The sequence below is a fragment of the Tympanuchus pallidicinctus genome, unplaced genomic scaffold (genome assembly GCF_026119805.1).
Source record: "Tympanuchus pallidicinctus isolate F22 unplaced genomic scaffold, pur_lepc_1.0 scaffold18, whole genome shotgun sequence".
NCBI lineage: Eukaryota > Metazoa > Chordata > Aves > Galliformes > Phasianidae > Tympanuchus > Tympanuchus pallidicinctus.
Genome location: NW_026294699.1, coordinates 991204 through 1018800, shown reverse-complemented (window position 1 = coordinate 1018800; position 27597 = coordinate 991204). Strand labels below are relative to the sequence as shown.

Here is a 27597-nt window from a genome sequence, read left to right as displayed (position 1 = left end):
AGGCACTGGGAAGCCTTATTCTAGCACAGTTTGTTTCTTTGCCCTCTGCAAATCAGCATTCTAACCCTGTACTGGAGAACCTTTCAGGAAAAAAAAATGGAAAAAGTTCTTTTTGAGAATCAATGGCTGTTTTCTAAGCTACCGGATGAAGTTATCTTTTAAATACATCAGACACTGATTTCATTTTAAATAACTACTTTTGTAGTACAGATAGACAAGTTGCCATTAAAACCACTCTGCTAGGCCCAATCTCTGCCTACATTAGCAAACAAGGCAGCAGATAGGAGTGACTCTGTAGAGAAACCCATTGCAAGGCCCAGCATCCACACACAGCGTTTGGTAAGTTCTGCTCTGCATGAAGTTCTCATGTAGGCCTGCTGACTGTCCGTAGCACATGGGAACATGGTAGGTGTGCTCCAGGAACACATTCACTGCTTCAGCCTCAAAGGGAATCCAGCCAGTGTGCTCAGAAACAACTTCTCAATGGGAGAAAAAATGCACCGAGTGCTGAATGATCTCACTGCCCCTTTGGGAGGGCTACACCAAACCAATTCTACAAGACATGCTACTGCTGAAACGCCCTGTAAGAAGAATCCACTGAAGGCTGACAATTTGAAAAGGGTTTGGAATCAGAGATCACAGCTGCCCTATTATTCCTCACCTTTAGCACTGCAGTAAGAAACACAGTTCATGCACTCCCCAGCCTCAAAGCCAAACTGCACGTCTGGGGAGAGCACATAGTTCTCACCTCGGTCCAAATCCCAGAACCTACAGGTACACAAAACAAGAGTTAACAATGCTTCTCCTTCCAGCTATCTTGCTAAACTGTCAGGAGGACTTGTACAAGGCACTAATCTGCTATTTCCTTAATCACAGAATGAACTACATTGGAAGAGATTTCAAAGGTGATCTAGTTCCAGCCCTCCTGACACAGCCAGTAGGTCAGGCTGCCCAAGGCCCATCCAGACAGGTCTTGAGCACCTTCAGGGATGGGGCATCCACCACCTCTCTGAGCAGCCTGTTCCAGCACCTTACAACCTGTCACTGATAACACATACATACTTAATTTTTAAAGTGAAATTGCCAGCAGCTGCCTCTGGAATGAGAACTTCTTAATCTCCTGTTTGCCTTCGACTTTTCAGGATGCAAGATGTTTTGTGAAAGGAGTCAGAAGCAGACCCAGTTTTAAGGAAAACAACAAGAAAATGAGGCATAGCTGCAGTATTCTCCCCCCTCTTTTTTGGCTCCAGTATTCCCTATTTCAACCTGTAGCCCTTCGGACTGCTGATATATTCTCTAGAACTAAACATTATCAAATTCCTTCTTGCTCAATATTTGGTCTTTAACAGATTCTTCCTGGCAGTAGCAGGCAGAGACTCAAACAAGTGAACCACAGATGTTAATGGAATTCCCTTCTTCCTCTCCTCACCCCTCAGATTCAGAGGAAATAAGTACAGTAAGTCACAGTAAAGGCAGAAGGGAAAAAAAAACAACAATGTAGTACTTTAAAAAGACTCCAGAAAAAGTAGTTTTAAAACTACATAACATTATAACATAGCAGCATGGCAAAGTAACATAGTGTTCAATGAATTATAGAAAGAAATCACTATAATACTTGTGTTATATTCCAGTAAAAGAGAAGTCCTAGAAAATAAGCACTTTTTCCTGCTGTTATTGCCACAATTATCATAAGAATCGGACAATAAAGATGGAAAGAACAGCAAAGTGGCTTTCTCATGTCAATAAGGTAAAGAAAACCAAACACCCACACAACCCAAAGAACTCAAGAGACTAGAAATCGCGTGGTCAGATTTCTCATGTGCAGCAAGGACAGCTTAAAAACAGGATTCTTACCTGAGTACTGTCTCACCCATTGCTGTAACAATAAGGCTATGGTCTATTAAAAAGATGTCTGCAGAATTACCAGTTTTCCCACTCAACTTCACCTGTTAACAAAAGTGAAAACAGAAAAGTGACAGAAGGTAGAATCAACACTCAATGTCTAAGCATCTGAATTGTACAGTACGACCCCAGAGTTCAAATGTAAACCCTGACCTGTGTGATGATTCATAGAGACCAAGGAGTGACCACCATTAAACCATTAAATCAGATGTATAAATTCACAAAAAGAAGTTTTGCAGTCAGGCAAGCAGGTAAGGAACAGTGTTTCTTCTTGTATTGGATCTCCTGGATTGTGTTAACTGCAAAATCATAGAATGGTTGCAAAGGAGCACAAAGCTCATCCAGTTCCAACCCCTGCTGTGTGCAGGTCACCAACCAGCAGCCCAGACTGCCCAGAGCCACATCCAGCCTGGCCTCGAATGCCTGCAGGGATGGGGCATCCAGGGATGGGGCATCCTGCAGAGGACACTGTCACAAAGTGAGAACAAAGCCATTTTTCAGGCTTACAGAAAAAGAGCATCACAACAAGGAAGGTACTGCTCCTGCTAATCTGAAATAGGCAACCGAGCAACTGATGGTGATGAAAATGAGGACATATAACCTGTAACTATTTCTCATGAAATGTTTTAACAAACATTTGATTGCACCAAAATTACGTATCAATTTTAAGAGTATCACCTTTTAATTCAGTAAGACAAGGAGTAAAAAAACCTAACAGGATCACAATGAAAGAAACTAAGACAAAACACAAGAGCAAGACAAAAACCATCTCTCCAAGTTCAGTAGCACACTCCTGTTTTACCTTTAAATGCTCGTATATTTGGTCTCCAAGATATCAACAGAGAAAAAAAGCTGATTCATTTCTGAGTGAAGGAAACAATAATTTTAAAAAATCCTAAGAGGAGATTAAATATTGCAGCTCTACTTTGTTGTCTGACTCTCACCTTCATGAGCTCCTTGGCATCTCCCTCGAGAGTGACTGTATGCAAGGACAACAGCAGGTTCTCCGTTATTACAACCAATGCATCTTTTTTCTCCATGAACAGAAGCTTCTGTACAAGGTTGTCAGCTGACAATATGTGGCTTGTCTTTCCTTTCTCATTCATGTAGTGCACAGAACCTGTAGTACACATAGACAGTTACACAGCTCTTAGTTAACAACTCCTGTAGCCATAGAAATTGAATTTGCTCCTTGCTACTTCAATAAAATAGTCCTCGAGTGCTAAAAGAAAACCAACCACAACTGTTGTCTCACAGTTTGTCTCTGGATGTAGGCAGTGACAAGAGCTGACTGTGGCAAGAAATCAAAATCATTCGCTTTCGCTCATCCTAGAAAATCCAGATGCAAACCATTTAAGTGGCATCACAAATACTGTTCAGTTAAAAACACTTTCTGCATACGTGCGCAGGTATGCAAAGGCCAAATGATGGCTTCTAAAATCTTCAGTAGTCATAATTTGTGAAAGAACCTAAGAATTAATACACTCACAGCAAAGCTTAGATTACAGAAGCCTGAGCACATGGAGTTCCTCATTGTTCAGAAACACCCCAGTACACAGCGAGCAGCTTTTCTACATGAGTTCCACAAAATACCAGGTAGGGTAGCAGTGAATCAGAACAAGCAAACACAATTGTGTCTCACCTGAAACACTTCAAGCAGGGTGCACTGCCCAGTTACATGGTGGCAATGCCCAAGTCCTAGGCAGAGCTAAGCAACGAAAAACCCTATAGCACCTAGCACTTTGCAAATGGGATTACTGAAACCACCTGCTGCAACCTGACAGATGCCAATGTTATAGATATACCATTTCCTAACAAATATATAAATGTGGTGTTTCAATTTGCTACAAGTTTAATTTGCCCCGTGAAATGAAACATGCCCAAAAGAGGCTGAAGTAGAAAACAAAGGCGTAAATCTGATCACCGAGGATCTATGCTGAAATGTTGTACCTAAAGGGCAACATGATGTAGCTTTAAAAGAATCTTTCCATTTATGGCTCTCTACACATCATCTCCATTACCTACATTTAAAAAGTTCCAAACTCCTGTCCCACCTGTGATCATACTGCTAAATTTTCTACCTAAAATAAACACTGAAGTTTCTCTTGTTCAAACAGTTCTCCAATGCAGTCCTTATCGCACAGAGAAAGGCTTATTGCAGCCATCCTTTGTAACAGCCCAACATCTACAGAACCTGAAATTGGCTCACAGACAGCATTCTTCACAGCACACGTGCAAGACAAGGGAACAGATCCCTGCAGCTACAAACAAAAGTCCACCAGCAGGAAGCTCAGGATGCCTTACAGACCCACGTTATCCCCAATGCCTGTGCCAGTCATCTCAAATGCTTTGTACTGAAGGTTTTTTGTGGTCGTGAGAGTATCACAAAGCAACCTTTTAGAACTGCTAACAATCAGGCATCCTTTCTTTAGATCAGTATCTTGTGTCACATATTGTCTGAATTATTTTCTTTTAACTGCATTGATCAGCATTTTGAGTGCAGCAATGGATCTAGGCTCGTACTTAAAACAGAGGTTTACCATCTTTTGAGGAGCTCCACTGTTCATTCCAGTTTAGCTTTAAATGATGCTGCTCTCCTGGCTTTAGTCAAGTCAATTCTGAGACCTTTTACAATTGCATTCGCAGTGTTTAAAGCATTAAAAACGTTAAAGCAATAATTTAATTTGTTTTTATTAGAACAAGTTTGTGATGAAAAATCACAACTGCAGTTCACATTTAAACGTTATGAAAATGTTCACTCATTCTGACAGACCACCCTCTAGAATAAGAACCGAGTCCAAATGACATCAACCCGTGCAATGAGAAAGCTCAGAAAAGAAACCACCAGTGCCATATGGTAGAAAATTAAAGTTTAAACAGGAGGCCTGGAAACAAAGAGAATTTTGAGTACACCCACTTGCAGGACTCCGAGTCTGTCTCTAGATGGGGATGTGCACCAAATCAGCTGCTAACAGGCACACAGCGAGCCAGAGATTTTCATCCACCACCTTTGCATTAAAAAAAAAAACAAAACGTGTCCTGTAACCCTTTTAAATCTGAACGGTTCATGTTTAGGAAAGAAGCTTACACCTCCCAAATGCAATGAAGGCAGAGCCTGCTGCTGAGCAAGGTCAGCGTACCGCTAGGCAACGACGCAACTGTAAGGCAGTGAGCGTGCTGGTGTTCATTATGGAGTCTAATTCTGCTGCCATAATGAACGTAAACACTGAATCATGCCGTAATTGAGCTGTAGAGCCAGCATAACTTCAATTGTTTCTGGAGTTGTCAGCACTTGAATGGAAAGGATTATGTATTCATTACAGAGATTGCCTCACACTCTAGCTCTAGATCCAAGAGGTAAGCAGGAGACAAAAGGCATCATGAGGAGGAAGAAAGTTAGTTGGTAATTGTAGCAGAAATGCTAACACACTCCTGAACCAGGGATTCAGTGCCTGGTGGGAAGGCAGAGCCAATCCAGGGGAGCTCAGGTGCATGCAATACATTTGGCTGACCAGAAGGGGTGAAGCCAAGACCCATCCCTTCCCAGCCCTCATTTAAGGGCTGGCAATGGAGGCAAAGGTATCTCATTGGAGATCCCTGCTTACCAGAGGCCTTACAAAGGCAAGCAGTTTTTCTTCCTTCGTGTCTGCAACTGCTGCGTTTGGGCTTGTTCTCATTTGCTGTAGCTTAGGATTGTGCCACTCCCTATTACTGCTGTACTTTCCACCATGTTACAGCATTACACTTGGTGAGCCAGGCAGACACTTATTTAGGATGGATTATCTAAAAAAAAAATTAAAAAATGGTGCATTGGATGTTCACTGGGACTACTAATACACTGGAAAAGGAACTCCCAGGGAAAACTCGGGGATTCCCGGGTTACCCATGGCTAAATTCTGCACAGATTATTGAACAGTGGGGACCTATAAGGGCCAGTGCCCCCATTATTAAATCCCCTTCAAAAATGGCTGACTTCCTGAAAGACTGAGGACAAAATCTTTTGATAACTGAGGAAAGAGTTGCAGCAGCATCTGCTGTGGCATGGCAGCTGCTTCTCACCATTAATGCATATCATTCCTTGGACGAGGAATTAGAAGATGAGAAAAAGCTTTAAAAAGCACATATTAGACAACTGGAAAAGAAAATCACACCTTTGACAGGGCAAACTGTCCCACCTTTAAATAGAATTTCCTCTTTGAAATTAAGACTCTTGTCATTAGAAGGAGAAAAAGACTTGGACCAGCAGGATCCTTGGATCCTAGTTGAACCCAAGAACAAAAAGAAAGCCAAGCAGACTAAAATCCAGCTAGAAGATCTGGGAACCTCAGATCCTCTAGAAATATGCCCAGTAATAACTCAAAAGACAAAGAAACTCCAGGACAGACCAGCAGGGTGGGCACCTGGAGAGTTGCCCCCTGCCCACACCACACTGCAAGTAACAGCGTGTCCATATGCAGCTGCTGAGCTTAGGGACTTGTTGCAAAAATTTAAGCAAAGACCCCTAGAGAGCATCCCAGCTTGGCCTTTGAGATCATAGGGTATGGGGGCTGAAAATGTAGTAAATAATGGGCCTGAGATTTCCAAACTTGCATCTGTTACCACGCATCCGGCTCTCAGGCTGTATGCAAAGGAATACGTAACAAACAAAACCATTCCTTAATTCAATGGATAATGGCAGCACGTAGAATTATGTGGCCGAAGAAAGGCATGTACTGCTAAATGCTGGTTTATGGACCTCAGAGGAAGAACTCCAAAACTATATGAGAGAACAAGGGATGAAGGAGGTCATTCACAATAACACGTTTGAGAGTCCTGACCTGGTTAAATTCTCAGCAGGGATGAGGGACCTCATACTACAACCAGCCCCTCCCAACCCATATGGCACACTGATGTCCGTACTGAGCCCTTTAGTGGCCTTAGAGGCCATCATCCAACAAGCTGTCCAATGGGTGGCTGATCTAGAGGAGACAGAGTGCTTTCAGAACAGGTGAAATATCCAAATGTTAGAAGGAGCCAAGGTCCACTATGCAACTAAAACCAGGAAACCCACCCCACAGACACAATAGGGACCCATAAGGGTATCCCGAAAGCAGATGTTTAATGACTCAATCCAGGCTGGGGTGCAATTTGCTGAAATTGATCACAAGCCCTATCGTGTCTTCCTCCAGCTATGGAGACGCTTAGAGGACAATCAAAAACTTCAAAATCACCTCAAAAAGCCCAGGGTGAGAATTACTGAAAAAATACCTACAAGAAGGTGGAACCTGGAAGATTTCCTAGCTCCCAATAAAAGGAAAAACTTCTTCAGGTGACTCAGGCCACTATGCCTGAGCTGCCTGAAGAAAAAGAATTGGCAATTACACAGTTACTTGCATGATACGGGATGCCAGCTCCCCTGCACTTAGAGCTCCCAGGTGGGACCAGAGGCCCTCTGTTGAATTGATGACTTTTTTGGTCCTGAAAGAATATACAGCAAGTTATGGCACTAGTTGACATAGATGCAGAAACGTCAGTTATTTCTGGTGATCCAAGCAAATTCCATGGAGATGGGGTGATGATTGGTGGGTCTGGGGGCCAGACCATCCCTGCAACCCAGACATAGAGGTTGGAGGTTGGGTGTCTCCCACCCCACGAGTATAAGGTGTCTGTTGCCCCAGTCCCAGAGTACATACTGGGCGTAGACATCCCATGGGGTCTGACCCTCCAGAAGAGAGATCTCCATCCATGAAGAATCCCAAGGTCGGTTTGCATTTACACGGGGAGGCAGGCAGCAGACCTTTCAGGGCCTGCCACAAACGTGTGTGCGTTCACCAACCTGTTGTCAGGACAGGCTCAGGCACTGGGTATCTTCAGTCCTACCCTTCCAGCCAAACTAGATGTCCATGGAACTCAGGATGGGTTTGGCTGGGGCCTATGGCAGTTCCAACATTCTCTTTGAACTGCAGTTGGGTTCTGGTCTCAGGTTTGGCATGGAGCAGAAGTGAGGTACAGCATGACTGAAAAACATTATTGGCTGCCTATTCCGTATTACAAGCAGTAGAGCCAATAACCCAAACAACTGAAGTCGTAGTTAAGACCACCTTGCCAATTCAGGGCTGGGTGAAAGATCTGACCCACCTTCCTAAGACAGGAGTGGCCCAAGTACAGACAACGGCAGATGGGTTGCCTATCTCGGGCACAGGAATAGTCTGTCTTCATCACCACTGAAAGAAGAGCATCACTTTGGCCCAATGATGTATCATGGCTATGTGCCAGAAGAGACAGTGATCTCTCCATCAGAGAAGAGTCCCATTCAAGAAGGGAAATATCTCATTCCTGAAGATGCCTGGTATACAGATGTGTCCTGCAAGGTAACTCCAGCAAACCTTCTGGTTTGAAGATGAGGATGGTCAGAGTAGCCAACGGGCAGAGCTGTGAGCTGTGTGGATGGTTATAACCAAGGAACCCCGTGATGATATACTGAATATCTGCACAGGCAGTTGGGCTGTGTACTGTGGGCTCACCCTTTGGATTGCACAGTGGGCCATCCAGGAATGGACTACCCACACCCAACCAATCTGGGGCAGAGATTTGTGGTTGGACATACAGAATGTGGTTCTGACACAGGATTCAGACACAGGACTGTACATGTCTACCACATTTCTGGCCACCAACCTCTACAGTCACCAGGAAATGGTGAAGCCAACATGATGGCCCAAATTGGATGGGTTGAGGATTCACCATCTGAGAACATGGCCCATTGGTTACGTCCGAAGCTGCAGCATGCAGGACAAGACAGTGTGGACAGCTGATAAAGCATGGGGGCTGCCCATACAGCTATCTGACAACGCCAAGGCATGCTGAGACTGTGATGCTTGCTCCGGTATGAGACAAAGACTGTTGCCCTAAACATCAGCCCATCTTGCAAGAGGAAACAATCCTCTCCAGCAATGGGAGGTCGACTGCATCAAGCCCCTCCCTCGATCTGAGGGGGCAAGATATGCCCTGACCTGAATCAACACAGCCAGTAGGCTAATGCAGGCCTATACACTGCCAACAGTGAACCAGGCATAATACCTTCAGAGCATTCACCAAACTGATGGCTGCCTACAGGACACCTCGAGTCATTGAGAGTGACTAAGGAACTCATTTTAGTGGTGGTACAACTCTGGGCAGAAGAAAACAACACTGAGTGGCAATTCCACCTGCCATATAATCCAGACTCTCAGTCCCTGCTGGGGTGGACAAAGAGACTCTACAAAACCCTGTGGGACCTGAACAAAAGGCCTAGAGACAGCAAACCCTAAAGATGCTACAGACAACATGGGCCTCCCCATTTAGGATCCAAATTGCAGGCACAGATAGTCAGGTAAGATCCCAAATTGCAAAGACAATAATCTGCTCACTGCCCCTGGAAACCTAGAACCCTGTACCCATAAAAAAGAATGGCCTTGGAAGTTGCAAATTAGACCAAAGTTGTGTGGCCTACTTGCACCTTGGGGGAGATTATTGGAGGTTGGAGGATCTGCAGTCCCCCCAGTAATAGGCACATGGCCTGTAGGCATCATGGTCAGCACTCTGGTTTTCATTCCTAAGGGGACCTTAATCATGGTCCTGTAACAAATCTGGACTCCCCCTTTGGTACCCAGTATAGTTACAGAGCCTTGATATTGAGCCAACGTGCATGGTACATCTGGCCAGGACATGCCCTGGTGCAAGCTTTAGTACTGACCCAGGACAGCAACATGGCATGTATCCTGCTGTGGAGGGCAGGCCTACACCTTCTGGTACTTCCAAAACATCTGTGCTGTCCCCCGAGTCTCTTCTGATCACCGGGAGTGGCAACATGACATCCAGTGTCACTGAAAGATCAGCATGACACCTGGGGGTGGACTGTATGGAACTGATGAAATGCAAGCCAAATCTTCCCTGGTCCAAGCAGCTGTGTGCCTCCAGGAAACCATCGAGTACAGGCCCACAGAGGAACATGAATTTCAACCATGAACCAATCATCAATCATCTCATGTTGTCAACCTACACCGTGACAGGCAAATTATATGAAGCATCATGGTGTACTGGATCACTGTAATGGGAAAGGCTTACCTGCAACCTGCTCAATCATTGGTTCAAGCCATGAAGGAGTGGAATGTAGCAGAAATCTAAGTGATTAAACTGTTTTGAACCACTAACAGGCAAGTTCACAGCAGCTGAAAAAAGTGTTCTTGCTCTTACCATCAGTCAAGGTGACAAAGAAGGACAGTCCTTCCTGGAGTCCTATTTTCAAAGGTCCTTCTGTTCCAGCTTTTCTCCAGTTAAACATATCCAAGGCTTTCTCATCACCACTCACAGCAGCTTTTGCCAGCTGTAGGAAGTCTCTGCAAACAAAAGATACTTCATTTCCAATTCCCTACATAACAGAATACATTCCATCCTCAAGAAAGGAATATTTCATAGAACTGTAAAGAGAGAAGAAAGATGTTTCATGCACTGGTTTGAAATCAACTAACTCGCGAAAGATATAAAGCTCATTTAGTACCAGTTTTCACTTGTATTGCTTCACCCTTTTTTCCCCCTTTAAGCATTATTTTTAAAGAGATGTGAAACAATGTCCCGGGCAAAGAAAAATCTGTTTTTTTTTTTTCCTTAATATTACTTATTATTATACCTTATTACTACTTCTTTCTTGAAGAGAAAAGACAGATTTAAGAATTCAGTTATTCTTGCCAATAATTTCATGAATAACTGTTTCCAGTGTGCTTTGTGCTTTTCTAATTGGCAAATGTCACTGATTATGAAGAACTAAAGAAAGAAGAAAGAACAGCAACAGTGAGAGGGATGTTGACAAAACGAAAGACTTGTCACTGCGTGCAGAACACAAACAGCCTCTGCTGCAAATAGAGAGGAAGAAAAGCTTGGAACCAGAGGACAACTACAAGGACAGTTTTGTATTATTATTATTTATTAAATCATAGAATCATAGAATTGCTCAGGTTGGAAAAGACCTTAAAGATCATCAAGTCCAACCACAACCCAACCATAGTACCCTAATTCTTACAGCCTACACCTACATCACATCCCTGAGCACCACATCCAAATGGTTTTTAAACACATCCAAGGATGGTGACTCAACCACCTCCCTGGGGGAGCCTATTCCAGTGCTTAACAACTGTTACTGTAAAGAAGCATTTCCTGATATCCAACCTGAACCTCCCCTGGTGAAACTTAAGGCCGTTTCTCCTTGTCGTGTCACCAGTGAGGAGAGACCAGCCCCACTCTCTCTGTAATCATATTTCAGGTATTGGAAGAGAGCAGCAAGGTCTCCCCTCAGCTTCCTCTTCCCCAGACCAAACAGCCCCAGTTCCTTCAGTCTCTCCCCATAGGCCATATTCTCCCAGCCCTTCACAGCCTTGTTGCCCTTCTTTGGACCTGCTCCAGCACCTCCGTGTCCTTTCTGTACTGAGGTGCCCAAAACTGAACACAGCACTCGAGGTGAGGCCTCACCAGTGCTGAGTACAGGGCAGGATGACTGCCCTGGTCCTGCTCACCACTCCATTCCTGATCCAAGCCAGAATGTCCTCGTCAAGATCATTGATAAAGATGTTAAATAGAAATGGTCTGTGAATAGAGCTGGTCCACCTGCGCTGCGGCAGGACACAGCACTTACTCGCCAGGAGGGGGCGGTCGGAAGATGCAGTGCGACAGACATTTTCCATAGTCGTGTTTCAGCACGGGAGGACCTTGCACTCGACCTCGCTGGTCCATTCTCCATAGAAACAAGATACCATGCTAAAAAGAAAAAAAAGACCGCGGTTAATTCATCACACGTTGCACATATGTGAGAATCCAGTCTCTAGAAGAATCACAAGTTAAAGAAAGCAAGGCTAGTTAGCTAATTAATGCAACAGTAGTCAATGGAAGTTGATGCTGGAAAATAATTGCGCCCCATTTCTTTCGGTCTGATTTTGAAAGAATTTTGAGTGACAAAATTTCTACCATTTCCCAGTGAAAGAACTTCATAGCCTTGCTGTCTGCCCCTCCCTTAACATTTGTCTAACTTTCACCTGCTTACTTCATTCCAAACAGAACTTCAATCTTACACACAAATCTCAAAATTTCAAATGAATTTCATTACGACAGATTGCACTCTTAAGATTTAATCTGGTTATCAACTGAATATAAAAACTAGGAATATATATTCACTGTCCTTTTTCTGTTCAAACACATACTTTCTATAACATGTATTTGCAGTGTAGGTGAGAACCATCACACAAACAATCTCAGTTTGTGCCTTCTCTGCAAGGAGGAACACAAGCACACACCAAAGTGCAACCACTGTGCAAATCTTAGAGCCTGGTGCAGGTTGTGGAGGTAATAAGCATTTGGCAGTGCCAGCTCAGAATGCATAGAGCCCCAGTGACTAGAAATATGGATGAAGAAGTCAGAGATGCAAAAAGCATCAGCATGTCATGTGCCTGAACTGTCCCAACAAGCTGACCTACGCTGCAGCTTCACAGCTGGAACTTTATTATTTATTTTTGTTATTATGTTCATGCTTAGGGAAACAAATGGCATTTGGATGTCCTCTGTATAAGCACTGCATGAGCAAAACAACAACTTGCGATGCAAAGTTCAACCTCATTTTGCTTCGTTAATGCAGGCAACAAAAGCAGTGGTATTACTGACCCTACACTTGTTTTAGGGAGACTTATTGTGATCCAACACCAAGAACCAATTTGAAAAAGTCTGTTCCCAAGTGCCACATGAATGTGAACAGCAGTTACATTAACATATTCTCCACATAAACTCCCAGTTACTGTTTATCATCCTTCCTTCAGGCAACATCTTTTCTAATTAAGAGGATAAATGCAATCACGACTCAATGTTTAATTTCTGCATTTCTGTCAAATGCAGAAAGGGTAAAAGAATTTTAACAAGGATGATGTAAAATTACATTTCCCTCCAAATCATAGGTAAAAGTCTTGAGAACTGAAGCAAAATTCTTGGGCATGCTCAGATTTATCAGAAAGAATGTAAAAAAGCACATTGTCACCATTTGCTCACTCAAGAGCTGACAAATCGGAATCTTCTGTGAATGCTTAGTCCTGAATAGTAGATATTTTATTATTAGCATCTCGTTTCACTACATAAAGGGTAACAAGCTTACCAATAGACTGATATTTCAACCATTTCCAAAGTATTTTCTATACAGTAAGTACAATTCATATTAGTGTACTGTTGAAATGCAAACTTCCTGCATGCACAGGGACAAGCAACTGAAATCACCCACACCTCAAACATTCCGTGCATCAAACAACCTGAAATCCTGACCTACTGTTCTAACCACAGAACGGCCTGGGTTGCAAAGGCCCACGATGCTCATCCAGTTCCAATCCCCTGCTGTGTGCAGGTCACCAACCAGCAGCCCAGGCTGCCCAGAGCCACATCCAGCCTGGCCTTGAATGCCTGCAAAGGCATCCACAGCCTCCTTGGGCAGCCTGTTCCAGTGCCTCACCGCCCTCAGCGAGTTAGAGATGCTCATTTAAAGACAAATTGAAAGAACTCTAGAAAAGTTAACACAATTACATTTGTTTTCACTCCCTCACCATTTTAATTTGTACCTAAAGCAAGGAAATGTATCTCTCCCCTGCTCCTGCACCTATTCCCTTCCTTCGCAATCCACTCCGTGATCCTTTCCATCACAAGGCACGCACTTTATTCCAGATGAAGGTTTGACAGCTGAGTGCTTACCCTGTCCCCAGACACGAGGCGGGAGCCATTGCTGCTCCACTGTAGGATAGAGATTTTGGCGCTGTGGTTTGGCGGCACGGTGTGGAGCTCCTTGTCTTGTTTGTTAAGCATGACGACTTCTCCAGTCTCCCAGCCAGCTGCCAGGATCGGCCTGGAAGGGTGCCAGGAGAGCGATGTGACCTGAGAGCTTCTCTCCACGTGTGTGTCAGGCATGTGTTCTCCCTGCAAACAGAAACAAAGGGCACGATCAACGCAAGAATGCAGCTAAACCTTCAGATTTACTCCCCGGCCAACAAGATATTTTCTTGTCTAAAAGAACTGACTTGCATCAGAACATCTGGTAAGACACAAGAAGTGGCTACACCACGTATTTCTGGCTATTTCACATGCATGGGTGTGCTACGATATGCAGCACAGCCACTTGAAAATAGCTGCTGAAAACACAGTGGTGTTAAGAGACAGCTTCCCTCTGCTTTGCAAGGCTATTCCTCCCTCACAGCATGCACAAAGAGCTCTCACTAAACAGGAGATTCCTACAAGAAAGGTATGATGGCCCCCACCACATTTCAGATTAAAAAAAGAAGAAAAACAATAAAGCTCTTCACCAATAATACAATAAACTAAGGCTTAAATAGCTCCAAAAGGTAGGCTCTCCTCTGAGCATGGTTTGCTGCATTATTTCAGGCAAATTGTTTAACACCTCCATGTATTTATTTTCCTATTTATCAAATGTGGATGACAGTTTTTCATAACACATTCTGAAAGTTATGCATTTTATAGAATACTCATATTAACAAATGTCAATGTTTTCAGTGCATCTGCTGCACCATTTCCCTAAATAGCACAGATTCTTATTTTCCCCTGGAAATGGTGCAAACTGAAGGGCTACACAAGCCCCTTGTGCATAGCTTACGAGAGCAGCACAGCAAATAGCTGTCTACAGCCCTCTCAGATGCCATGAGCTGGGTCTAGCAAACCAAGGCAGGCTCAAGGGGAAGAATGATTTTTTTCCTAATTCCCATTATTGAGTACACTTCATTCCCTTAAAGTTTAAAAAGAGAAAAAAGAAGCACGTGGCCATTCTATTGTTAAGCCTAACCTGCAAACTGGTAAGCATCATCAGTAAAACTTGGAATTGCAGGCATCCGTAATGCCAGTGAAGTTTCAGAGCAGCAAAGCTGCTGATTGCTCACCTGCTCCAGGTAGATATCCACACAGCCTCCTGCCGCTGTGCTGATGGAAGCGACTGCCAGGAGAGGTTGGACAGAGTGCCACGTTATAAGAGAAGGGGAGGCCACTGAATCCGGAGCCTCCGTCCGGTGATCCACATACACAGCCATGGCAGAAGTCACTGACTGCAAGTTTGCATGAGGAAAACAGGTGTTTAAAAGGGAAGTATGCGAAAAACGGGGAAAAAAACAAAGCTACCACATCACCATCTTAATGCGCGTCCACCTTAATGAAAAAGGGCCAAGTGGCATTTTTGAAGAGTAGTGGGCAGTACGGAGCCTTTAGCCCGCAGAGCACGGTGTGCACAGGGTAGCACCTGGTCTCCCAGTGGCTTACGCTGATTTATTTCAGAGAACATTCTGGTAAGCTCAGAGTTCTTTCAAGAGTATTTCGAGCACTTCATGTCTGAAGAGAACGATGTGCTGTAAAGTCTCACATCTGAGCTTTCTTTCAAAGTGAGCTTTAGAAGTTGTCACCATTTTGGAGCTTATACTGCTGAAATCACCGGACCAACAGTCCGGTCATGCAAAACCAAAGCAACTTATCTTAACATCTGAATGAAAGCCCTCAATAAGCGATCCTTTTCCAAGGAAAATAAACCTGAAATGGTGCTCTTCTCAGAAATGGAGTGGGTAATTCGGTCTTTGAAAGTTTACATATGAAAACTGGTTGGGGGATTTGTGTTGTACAATCTCATTGGCTTGGTTTAGAACAAACAGCCAGAGACAACCACCTTTTAAGCACCTCAGTTATTAGCTAAAATGCCAAGACCTGAGAAATAAGAAATTAAAATAACCCATCGAAGGTTTAAACAGTTCCTTGACACCTGTGGGGACGAAGATCTTTTATGACCACCTCAGACACGAGTTGCTGACCTGTAGGCACATGTAGGTAAGAAGATCTGCCCAGGTCACCAATCAGACACAGAAAGTCTCTTTAGTTTAAATATTCCATCACTGCTTAAAATAAAGATTTTTCTTTAAGAGGGTTGTCTTCTCCCCCCCAAAATAGAAAAATCAAATTCAGCACCTTTGATCAGATGTGTTAGAAAGATAGGCAATGTTTTTAAATAGCCTGGTGGTTCTTACCTTGCCACTGACACTGTCAGCAACGTGAAATACACACGGGAACCAAACCAACATTATATCTGCATAATCTTAAAAATTCGTTATCTATCTTAACTGTTCAAAGAAGAAAGTGAAAAACGAGGACTGTCTTCCATAAGCGCTCCTGGCATGGCACGTCCTACTTTTTTCCAAGGTTGAAAAAAGAATTTCTCACAAAGTTCAGGTATGGAAGGTGATCAAGCCCAGCTATGTGATCTCTTCAATCATAGAACAGCTTAGGTTGGAAGGGACTTAAAGACCTCCTGTTTATAAGCTCCCTTTAAGTATTGAAAGTCCACAATGAAGTCTCTTCTTCAAGTTAAACAAGCCCAATTCCCTCAGCCCGTCTGCATAGCAGAGCTGCTCCAACCTCCGAGCATCTTCATTGCCTCCCACCCTCCCTGCGCTGGGCCCCAGGCCTGGATGCAGCACTGCAGCTGGGGGCTCCGCGGGCAGAGCAGAGGGGGACAATCCCCTCCCTCACACGGATCATGGAGGATATACACGATAGGCACTTTTGAAACAATGCATAGAAAGCTAACAGAGGAAAGCAGAGGGAGATTGAAGCTCAACCTCTGCTCCTGTTCCTACCTGGCCAGAGGAGCAGCCCCACTCCGGACACCAGTGCTGGCACGGCTCTGCAGTCCGGCCCTCGGGGAATCCTCACGGAGCTCAGCGCAGCGCACCCAGCACTACGAACCTAACACAGCCATCCGGATCCCGGCCGGAGCAGGTCGGCAGCTGTCCGGAGCTGTGCCTGGCCGCACCTACCAACCTAAAGAGGTACAATTTCACCGCAACGCACAGCTGGATGAAAAGCGCTGCCCTGCACGGCTCCGGGGCGGTTCCGTCGGGACGAGGCCCGGCCGCCGCTGCTCGGCCCCGCTACGCCCGCAGCCCAGCTCCCGGCTGAAGTCGCCTCCCCGCCCCACCGCGTTCCGGCGCCCCGTCCCGCGCAGGCCGTACCCACAGCCCGCTCTGCCTGCAGCGGCCGCGCCACCCGAAGACCGCGCTGGCTCCGATGCTCCTCGTTACCCCTGACAACGGGGCGGGGCCCTGAGCGGAAACTTGCGAAGCGAAACCGAAGAGCGACGGAAGCGGCCGACGCGGGGCAGCCGGCAGGGGCCGAGAGGGGCCGAGAGGAGCCGAGAGGGGCCGAGAGGGGCCGAGAGGGGCCGGTCCGGCCCGCTGGAAGCGCCACGGAGAGCTTCGTAGCTCTCGTTCTCACCGAGGCGTACATCGGTTACTGGGACATTTCGGACAGAAAAACGTCAGTGCTGTCAGAAAGCAGCACTGGTGGGAGGTAGCATTGCATGGGAACACGCGTGAGCGTCTTCCACACCTTAACAGGAGTAAGAATTATCTAAAAAACGTGGACCATCTTTGCTCGAGTGACCATTTCACAGCTTTCACATTTACCCGATTCCATTAGTACTGCAAGTCCGGCCAATATCTAAATTATATATCTCCAGTTGTGCAGATTTAGATGGAAATTGGCGTTTCCTAGTAATATTCAGCAGAGAAGCCCTGCTGGAAGATGCTCATATCCTATTGGAGACATAAGCAGACCATCATCCTAGGGTGCTTTGATCACTGCCTTCAAGAAAGATGCCCAGTTAGCAGCTCTGAGGTCCCAAGGATGTGCAAAGAAGAGGCTCAGCAGCACGGTCACATGCAGTGCATTTCATCCCTTCCTCTAAGGGCTTGACCTCAGCTGCTGAGGAAAATAAAGCTGTGTGATTAGGCAATTCCTGCTTAGTAAGACATGAAGGATTAACAACAGACGTCTGACCTTTGGTTTAAATCCTCTTACCTGAATGGGGAAGAACTGCTGTACAAACACTGAAATCATCCATCATCGTTTGCCAGATTATTCAATTTAAGAGTCTTTTAAGAACGGATGCATTATTAAAATTAATAGCTAAGCTAAAAGGATGACACCTACTTTGGTGATGGCTAAGAACTCTCAGAAATAAGTTTCACACTGTAATTAGCACAAAGTGCAAACTTAAGACCACAACATAAAACAAAATTAAGACCGCCACAGACAATAAAACATCAAGTACACAGTGCATGCAATCTATATTCATTTCAAAATACACTGGAAGAGTAACAAATCTGTTTGTGTTCTTGCTCAGTCTAGAAAACCATGGCAACAAACACTGAAAGATTATTTGCATGTTGTATCTGCACAGGTTTGCACAAGCACGGCCTCCCTACCATCAAACAAATGAACGGTTCAAGTGCTTTTCAACATTTCAGCCTCACCCTGCCTCTCAGCTCTTGTCCAGCGCCTTTTTATTCAGTCTTTCTTTCATGGACATTTACGCACATGACTATTTTACACCTTACCAGTCTACTTGAGGCAATGGGGCTACATACAAGCATACAAAGTTATTTACACACATGGGAACCTCCAGCTCTGAGCCTTTGGGGAACTGAACATGTCTTTGTGTGTTTTTGCAGAGCATCATTTAAATACATGGCACTATAGATGCAGAAAGCCTCATTTCCTGACATGGTTAAATTTGCCTGTGGTTAAACCAAGTGGCAAAAATACTTGATACAAACCATATGATCTCACGCTACATTATAATAAGACTAAAAAAAATACTCTCTACAAACTAATTAAAGAGTGGATTAAAACACAAACCTCTGCAGTTGTGACAAAAGCTGGCTCTTCTGTGTTTACAAATTTCTAACAATAAACTTGTTACTCATAGCTGTGCTTCAGAGCGTATTTATAGAAGATGATAAAGGAGAAGGCATGCTTGAATTTAACATCATAAGATGGTTACTTGCAACACCAGGGGGGCCTGAACTGCCACAGTTCACCTGCCATTCTGAAGGTCAGATTGTTAAGCCGCAGATTTCTGCACTATAGCTTAGAATCATAGAATCAGTACAATTGGAAAAGCCCTCTAAGATCACCAAGTCCAACCACCAGCCCATCACACTGCGCCCATTGACAACACCCCTCAGTGCCACATCTCCACACCTCTTGCACACCACCGGGGATCGTGACACCACCACCTGGGTGGCAGTGCCATTACCTCACCTCTTACTGAGAAGAAATTTTTCCTAATATCCAACCTGAACCTCCCCTGGCACAACTCATAGCCATTACCTCTCATCCTATCGCTATTACCTGGGAGCAGAGGCTGACCCCTGCCTCCCCACAGCCTCCTTCCAGGGAGCTCTTGAGAGCAATAAGGTCCCCTGAGCTCCTTTTCTCCAAATGGAACCATCCCATTTCCTCAGTCTCGTGCTCCAGAACCCTCACAGTTCCATGTCCCTCTCTGGACACGCTGCAGGGCCTCGCTGTCTTGTCTTGCAGTGAGGAGCCCAGAGCTGAGCACAGCACTGCGGCCTCCCCAGAGCTGAGTGCAGTGGGACGATCACCTGCTTGTGACAATTTTCCTTGAATGAACAGGAATAAAACAGCTTTTCCTACAGTGAGACCCAGGAAATTTTTCTAAGAGAGTATCCTTTTCACACATCATTTACCAACAGCTGCTGGGGGAAAAAACTGCACGGTACTTGTGCTAAGGTTTGGAAATTGTTTTAGCTAGCCATTAACAAGAAATCACCGCTTATATGCTGCAGTCACTGGAAAGCAGGCCAACACAGCAAATGAAATTAAACCCCTCTTAATTTTGTACATCACTGAGTAAAGCTTCCTTCATTCTGGAGACGCTGAGAACTTCACATGAATTAAACTGGAAGCCCTGAAAGTGATAAACGTTTCCTACAGATTCCACATCTGTCAGTTTATGCATTTCATTTTCAACACTAAGGAAAAAGAATGAGCTGATTAAAGCTGTCAATTGCTAAGAAGAGTGCACCAGCCAGTACCTCATCAACCCAACCCAACTCAACCCAACCTCTCCCTCTGCCCTCGCTCCAACTACAAACGCTGCTCTCCCTTGCGGGCAATGACTACAACGCCGCACGCAAAGCAACACCTCGCCGGCCAATGATATTCGAGAGCATGCCCAAGGCCTCCAACGATAGCGCTCTCAATTGGTTACCTTTCAGCCAATCGACAGCCAGATCTTGGGAATCGTCCCGCCCCCAGACGGACACCGGCTGCCACCTCTTCCTGTGCGTAAAGTTGTCGTCACCCGCCCCGCGCCGCGCTTTCATTGGTCGGAGTCCAGACTGAGTCCCCGCCCCCCGCCTCGCTCCCGCGTGCCGTCAGCCAATGCGACGGTTTGTTTGGGGTCGCGGGAGGGGTGTGCCGCGGCGCGCCTAGCGGGGCCCGCGCGCCGCGCCCCGCCCCCTCGGCCCGGCGCAGGCTGACGAGGAAGCGGAGCCGCGGCGGCCCGGACCCATCGCGGCCCGCGTAAGGGCCGAGCCTGGGCGCCAGGGAGCCGCGGCTCCGGCCGGTGGCGCCACGGTTGCGGGGGAACCGGGGACGAGAGGTCGGCTGTCCGGTCGGGAAGCGCTGCCGCTCCCGCCGGCAGCGTCGGGAGGGCCGCTGGAGGCCGCGGGGGTCGCGGGGCGCGCCGGCCTCCCCCCGAGCTGGCAGCTGCGAGGCGCGGCCTGGGGGTGCCTGGGGCCGGGGGAGCCGGAGCGGCCGCCGCAGGGAGAGCTGGAGCGCGGAGGCAGCGCGGCGGCGTTGATGCGGCAGGTAACGCTGCGGGCCGGGCGGGCGGGGACCCCGGGTCTCGCGTGTCCCCGGGGCCGAATGCTCGAGCACCGGCGACCGTGCGGGGAGAGCGGCCGGGCTGCGGGGCGGTGCGGGGCCCGTGGTGGCGGGACGGGAGTGTTCCGGGTGGAGAGAGAAAGGGAAAGTGGCGTTGGGCGAGAAGGGAGGGGATGCAGCGGGGTGAGCCCGGCCGGAGGGCTGGCGGGAGCGGGGAGACGGCCGGGGATGGCTGCTTTGCCTCGAGGACTCGCTAAAGGGGGGGGAACTCTCCTGCCCTGGTGCTGGGGTGCAGCACCCAGTCTGTGGCCGTGGAGCTGAGGGTGGGGTCAGATCCTGCCCTGCTGAAGAGGATGTCTGAGCACGGGCTGTCAGAGTTGTAAGATTTCTGTTATTCTAACAACTGAAAGCATCGTGGTTTAGTCGTCTGGAGAAGTCTTTGTGTGGGTAATCAGGGCTTCGTCAGGGTTTGGTGTGAAATTTCAGTATGGAAGTTTTAACATGGGTTTAGATTTGTGGTTCACACCAGCATATGGTACCTACTGTGAAGAATGGAACATTGCCCAACATCCTTCTGGGCTGCTGGGCGCAGTGCTTCGGCCAGGAGATGTTAGAGGAAAAAGCTTCGCTTCAGTCACAGGAGCACGTGCCACGACCTGCAGGCACACACACTCCCATGTCACAGGCAGGTGATGCACCTGGTGCACTTTAAAGCGCGTTTTTATGATGTTGGCCCAATGCGCAGTAATGCCACTGCTCCATGGGTGACGTTTTGAGTTTCCTTCTCTTGTGAGCATCTCTTTGCCCATGCTTGAAGTTGGCTCTGAAGTTGGCTCTGCTGCTGCTGTGGGGAGCCACAATGTGGGCGTTGTTCTCCCGCTGCTGCTGGATGGCCTTCCTTCCAGGTGGACTTCAGGAGGTGCCCACCACGCTCTCTCCAAAACCTCGGGTTTCAGTAGGCAGTGGGTCTGAGCGCCTTTGGGCGCCCACACCGGGTGCTGTGCTCCAAGTACAGCTCGCAGTGCAGCGGGCACGTTTTGAGGTGGAGGCTCACCCGGGTGCCCCTCGAAGCCCCATTCCCGGGCAGATAACCGCGCGCAGCTCCCTGAGGCCGCGGTTCCCGAGCGCGGCGTGGAGGCGGCGGGGCTCCGTGGCGGCCCCGGGGCGCATTGATGCGGGGGTCCCTCCGCCGCCGCCGGGCATCGCGGGCAGACGCCGACGAGGCGGCCCCGGGCCCGGCCCGGCCGTCGCTGACGGGAGAACCGCGGCCGGGCGATGCTCCCCGCAGAGGCGGTGGGACCGGCCGTGCCCGGAGCCCCCCGGGTGGAGCGCGGCCCCGGGGAGGTGCGGGGTGGGGGCGGAGGGGAGCTGGAAATCTTGGTCGCCGCGGCCAGTCCCAGCCCCAGCCGCACACACACACAGGGAGGAGGAGAAGCCGCCGCCGCCGCATCGAGGAGCATGGAGCCCCCCCCCGCGGCGGGCCGGGCCGGCTCGGCCCCACGGTGAGGAGGGCGAGGAGCCCCCCCGGAGCTCCCGGAGCCGTCGAGGGGGTGGGATGGGGCCGAGCCCCGGGCCGGCCCGACCGCTCTGCCCCGCTCCGCCGGGCCCGGCGCTGCCTCCCTCGCCGCCTGCCGAGCGCTTCCAGCGCCCGAGTTCGCCTCGGCGATTTCTCCTCTGAAGGCGGCCCGGAGCCCTCCGGGGGGTGCCGGGGTGATCGCCGGGGGAGCCCCGCCGCCTTTTGGGCCGGTTTCGGGGGGTTCCCGCGGAGCTCTCCCCTCCCGCCCTCGGCACAGGTTGTTGGGTCGGGACAGCAAACGAAAGGGGATTTAGTAACAAACAACGGCGGCCATGTTGAGAGGAATTTCTGCAGCTAAACTTCTCCCCTCTCAGCCCAGGGGTTTCTGCCCCTCTCTGGGGGGCTCCCCGGCCTGACTTTATGTCTTTCTCCTTTCTTTTTCTCCTCCCCAACAGGATGACAGTGAAACTGGGCGAGAGCGGCGGGGAGGAAGGGGTGAAAAAGCTGGGCAAGAGAGCAGGAGGAGATGAGGAGTCCCTGGAAGAAGAAGGGGCAGGAGGAGGAGGAGAGGCAGCTCCAGGCAGCAGCGGCACAAAGAAAGAAGAGAAGATCATCAACAGCAACACTACCAGCAGCCCCCCGCCGAACCCCAGCTTAGCCCAGGCCTCGGCTGTCCTCCAGCCCTCCCACAGCCAGGACCAGCATCATTTTCTCAGGTCCAGTGTCAGACCTCAGAGCAAGAGGCTGAAGAAGGATTCCCAGGCATCCTCTTCAGTTGGGAGCAGTGCTGCTGTAAAAGGCAAAGGTACTGTATTCTGGCACCCCCCAGAACCTGCAGGGGGGTGGGGTGTGGATGGGCCACCTGTGTGTATGGGGGTTGTCATTCTCTTCCTGCAGATGCCATCTTTTGTTTGGTTTTGGGGAAGGAGCTGTGGGGCCTGTTCTCACAGCAGCTGAAATCTTCTTTGTGTCCCAAGGCTTCAACTTCTCTGCTGCCCACTGTCCTGTTCCCAAAAAAGGGGGGTGGGGGAGTGGGGGTGGGCTGGGTTTGTATGTGGAAGAGGAAAATTCCACTATTGGAGCAGTCCTTCCATTCCTTCTTGTGTTTCATCACTTGAGTTTTAGGAAATTTCTGTGTTTTTCATTAGGAAATTAGACTCTAACAAGCTGTGTAATCAGATGGCTGTGCCTTGAACTCTGTCACTGAATAATAAAAAATTCAGTGGGTGATAGTTTCATAAATGGGGGGAAAAGAAAACCCTGATATACTGCTGATTTTTCCCCAATGATTTCTGTGACTATTTTAACCATGGAACTGTTTCGGAAGCATCTTTGAGGCGCACGTTTCGAACTGTTTGTTTCCAAAGGTTTGTGAGTTGCCCTCGCTGTATTCTCTAGAGCAGCTGGGGGCAGTTCCATACAATTTGAGGGTGGGTTTTTGTTGTTTGGTTTGTTTGTTTGTTGTTGTTGTTTTTCTCTTTTAAGGTTTCATCTGTGTACATGCACATACGTGCCTGCATGCATATGTACACACACATATATAGGCTTTCCTGCTTCAGCAGTGAGGATGAGAGTGAGACTTTTAGTCAGAGCTGTTTCTTTCTGAAGTAGCTGGGAGGCAGCAAGGCCATGTGAGTCTTTGGTGCTATTGTGTGTGCTCGGCTCTCCCCGGCCAACACCTGGCGCTGTAACGGAGCGGTGCTTGACATTAATCTTGGGTACCTTGTCCGAAAGTACTCAAATATTAATTTCTGATACATTTTGAGAGAAAATAACACTTGCAGGTTTCTTTAAGACTAGAAATAGCTACAAGTTTTATTCTTGTCCGCTGAAACAAAATCAAACTGCAGCTCAAATGCATATTGGGCATTACCCCACTTTTTCAGTCCGTTGCAGTGCTATGTGCATGCTGGGCAATAGGTGAGCATTAAGAATTGCTATAGTTTTGTGTTATGGGAGGAAAGCAGCCCCTTGCACATGGTGGTGTTTTAGTTATTGCCATATAATGAAAAAACCCTGAGCTCAGTTGTTTGACAGTCAGTTTATATGATTGGCTGAGGGATTCTTAGTAAGTCTGCTTTAAGACATTGAACTTTTTTAAGTGAAGGTCTTCTTGTGTGTGCTGTTGGAAGATAGAGCAGAAAGGGCTGCGTAATTTTTTCTCCCAGCTGCATTAAACCAAATAAACAAACAGATGGAATACCCAGGAGTGCTTAGCTACAGACAATTATTTCAAGGGTTGTAAGTGGTGTTAAATGGGAGGAGATGTTTATTTGTAGAGTGTATTGTCCATCATGGACAAGTGCATTGTATGCATTTGAAATTACTTCTTCTCTCTGAAAGCGAATGCACACATGCACAAAGATGACATAATTTGTTCATGTGTATATTTACATTTGTACATAAATACTCAATTTATGATTTTAGAGGAGCGGAGTAATTCTTCCTGGGTTAAAACGCAGCTAAGAATGAACTTGAGTTTATTTTGCAGTTCAAATTCCAAAAGAGCCATAATAAAGCTATATACAAAATAGGCCATCTTATTTCAGTAGATGGTCATAGACTGGTAATTGCTGTGCTTGACTACACTGTCAGGTTTGGGGAGACTTTCTTAAATTGTTGGGAGTGACGGTCATTGGTAGAATGACAACTGTAGTTTCCCTTCTTGAATTGTAAGACCAGCCACGTCTTTGCCTGGCTTAGATGTGAATGTCTGAAAGCTGATTTCCGTCACATGGCAAGGATTGTAACTGCCAGCTGTTGGAGAACAGACCTGTGCAGTGGGGTCCTCTCTACGTAGGTTGCTCCAAAAGTAATGCCTCCTAATAATTTCAAATGGAAACTGAAATAGATCCAAGGAACAGAGTGGCACTGTTTGATAGAGCACGTTCTCAGCTAAAAAAAACCAAACACCATTTTTCAGCATTGTTACCTCTGTTGGTGGTGCACTTTTGCCAGTGATGAGCAAGAGCTGCATGTCATGCTCATGCAGATTGCAGCCCCACTGTCCCCACTGCTGAAATGCGCCACCCTCCTCCTCTCTATGCTCACATCCATTGTTTAGTTTCCATTGGTGTTCAGCAGGTGTTGATGAATGTCAGTGGGTGCCGTTTTTCCACGTGGAAGAATTCAGTGACACACCTTTGCTCCGTGTGCACTTCCGTGTCAGGTGCCCTTTTGTCAAGCTGCCCCTCTGCTGCCGTCTGTCACACAGCAACAAAAGGTAATGGGATATTGGTGGGAAGGTTCAGCCTCTGCTGCCGTCCCCCCAAAAGAGGTGGCTGACATTGTGGGCCAATGCAGTGAGGAAGGAGGCATTACTTTCGGAGCAGTCCTCATGGTTTGAGTTCTTTACATGCAGAGCTCCATACTGAGATGCTTTCCAGGTTTGTCTGAGTTCTCTCTAATCCAGTGTTATCAGAATTTATAGGGCTGTGCATTCCTGATGAAGTGTCTCTCTAAGCTGACTTTAGTAGAGAACCAGTTGAACATTGAAAATTTCCAGTAAAGTTGAGACTTAAATCCCTGCACTTGCTATCCTGTCAACTTTCTCTTCCCCTCAAAGTATAAAAAAGATAAAAAGCTTGAATCTTTTGTATCAGCCCTGGAAATTTGAGTCTGTTTTATGATTTGCTTGTCACAAGCAGCATGATAAGTGCAAAGGTAACACTGACCTTGGTCAGAAGGGCTGTTCAGACCACGCTTAGATTTGGTCCACTGAAACCAGGAACTTGTTTCTGCTGTGATCTTTTAATAACAGTATGTAACTCTTCAGGTTATATCAAAGTGGTCCTGCTTTCAGAATCTGTGTATTCTGAAGTGAAATCTCTTTTGAATGCTATTATTGGTGGTGGGGGTCCCATCCCTGGCGGGGCGTTGGGCAGCCTCATCTGGGGGGGCAGGCTGCCCATGGTAGGGGTGGGACTGGGGGGGATGTGAGGTGCCTTCCAACATAACCATCCTTTGATTAATGAATGTGATTGTTAAAATTAATTTCTTTCAAGCAGCCGTTACCCAGCAGGCATTAGTTTGTTCTAGTTGTGTCTTTAAAAGCTGTTTCAAAGTGGTTGTATTTTCAGTTTGTCACATCCTTTTTTTTTTTTTTTTTTTTTTTTTTTTGCTCTTCTGTTTTTAGAGTACTTTATTGGAGCAAAGAAGTTGTTGTTGAAGTAAACTTCAGTGTACATAACTCTGGAGGACTTCATGCACTCAGCATCTGCTGGTGTTTTGACTTTACTGTATTCCTATGGTTCTGGGAGGGTTTATAAGAACTCACAAATTCTTCCAAGTAAAACGCATGAAAATACTAATTTCCAATGACTGCGATAGAACAATTAGCTGCAGATTATTTTATTTGAATTTTTTATTCTGATTTACCCTTTCTGTGTGTACTGTGTTGCAGTTTTATTTTGGGGGGGTGGGGGAGGGAGAGAAAAAAGCATGAAATTATTGTAATAGAGGGGAAATGTTTGAAATCGTGAGCTTGCATAGGTCACACCATTTTGGTTGCTGAAAGGTTTATTAAATTCACTGCACGAGAATCTAAATATGTGTAATTTGGGGGAAATTATTGTTACCTTATTTTTGAATATTGGCTATCTTAATTATTTCAAGTTCCATGGCTCAGACAGAGCGCTCCTTTTGGAGTACAGATGCTTGGAGGTCAGTCTTGAAGTAATTTGCAGCAAACCAGAGAAGGAACCCAAGGGAATGGTGGAGGCAGTTGATTGAGAGTTTGGAGATACAGAAGTTGATTGAGGAAGAGGAAGAAGAGGAAGCAGGCCGTTACAAGGTTGCTGAACAAGAGGGATTTCTGAGTTTTCTTCTTCAGTACAAACAATCTGCGCCGTTGTTGAGCATCAGTTTTAGAGTGGGTTTGGGGACTTCTTTCTGTGAAGCAGTAAGTGGTGAAAATACACACGTGAGTGTTGTCACCATGTTACCAAAAGTAATTGTAGAATCTTGCCATTGTGTGCTGTAGCTCTGCTGTGAGCTAGCATAGGGTTAAAAGCTAACATAACCATTTCTGTGGTTATCATCTGTTTTGTGAATGCAGAATGCAGGCAGGAGGAAGCACTAACAAAACATAGTGGTGATGAGCTGAAGCTTGAAGATATCTGTCATGCTGCTACTCCAGATTTATTCATAAAATGTATAATAAGCAGTTTTCTTTAAAAAGTAAAAACCACAAGCAACCTCTGCTGAAAACATGAATAGAATTGAAACATTCCATCTTTTTGCACTGTGTAAACCTCACTGGAAAGCATTCCGTAGTTTGCTTCAGCCAACCAAAGTTGCTTGTTCTGTAGTGTGTGAATTAAATTAGTTAGTATGTCCTCCTGTGAAGAGGCTGAATGTATCAGGATAACTGATGCATGTACTTAACAATATGATTTTACTGTATCAAATGTGTGTGCTACACGTGTTCTAACCTTTGAGTGAAATACTGTTCCTCTATCATTTCTCTA

The 27597-nt window shown here is 46.7% G+C and overlaps 2 protein-coding genes across 6 annotated transcripts in view; one reads left to right on the top strand and one right to left on the bottom strand.

The window, feature by feature from the left end:
- Nucleotides 1-17012, bottom strand: part of IFT140 (intraflagellar transport 140) — a 76860-nt gene extending 59848 nt beyond the window's left edge. The window contains exons 1-9 of one of the 3 annotated variants that reach the window (XM_052679919.1): nucleotides 16932-17012; nucleotides 16557-16740; nucleotides 14823-14984; nucleotides 13630-13851; nucleotides 11546-11667; nucleotides 10114-10256; nucleotides 2847-3022; nucleotides 1855-1946; nucleotides 662-768 (exon numbers count right to left, since the gene is read on the bottom strand). In XM_052679919.1, the coding sequence (XP_052535879.1) occupies nucleotides 662-768; nucleotides 1855-1946; nucleotides 2847-3022; nucleotides 10114-10256; nucleotides 11546-11667; nucleotides 13630-13851; nucleotides 14823-14969 (1009 nt within the window). In that variant the 5' untranslated portion in view covers nucleotides 14970-14984; nucleotides 16557-16740; nucleotides 16932-17012. Of the gene's footprint in view, nucleotides 1-661; nucleotides 769-1854; nucleotides 1947-2846; nucleotides 3023-10113; nucleotides 10257-11545; nucleotides 11668-13629; nucleotides 13852-14822; nucleotides 14985-16556; nucleotides 16904-16931 lie in introns of those variants that run through there. The other 2 variants (XM_052679920.1, XM_052679918.1) reach the window with 2 other exon arrangements.
- A 3462-nt stretch (nucleotides 17013-20474) lies between these two features.
- The window catches only part of CRAMP1 (cramped chromatin regulator homolog 1), a 42017-nt gene continuing 34894 nt past the window's right edge, over nucleotides 20475-27597 (top strand). The window contains exons 1-2 of one of the 3 annotated variants that reach the window (XM_052679789.1): nucleotides 20475-20598; nucleotides 22585-22934. In XM_052679789.1, the coding sequence (XP_052535749.1) occupies nucleotides 22586-22934 (349 nt within the window). In that variant the 5' untranslated portion in view covers nucleotides 20475-20598; nucleotide 22585. Of the gene's footprint in view, nucleotides 20599-22012; nucleotides 22116-22584; nucleotides 22935-27597 lie in introns of those variants that run through there. The other 2 variants (XM_052679787.1, XM_052679786.1) reach the window with 2 other exon arrangements.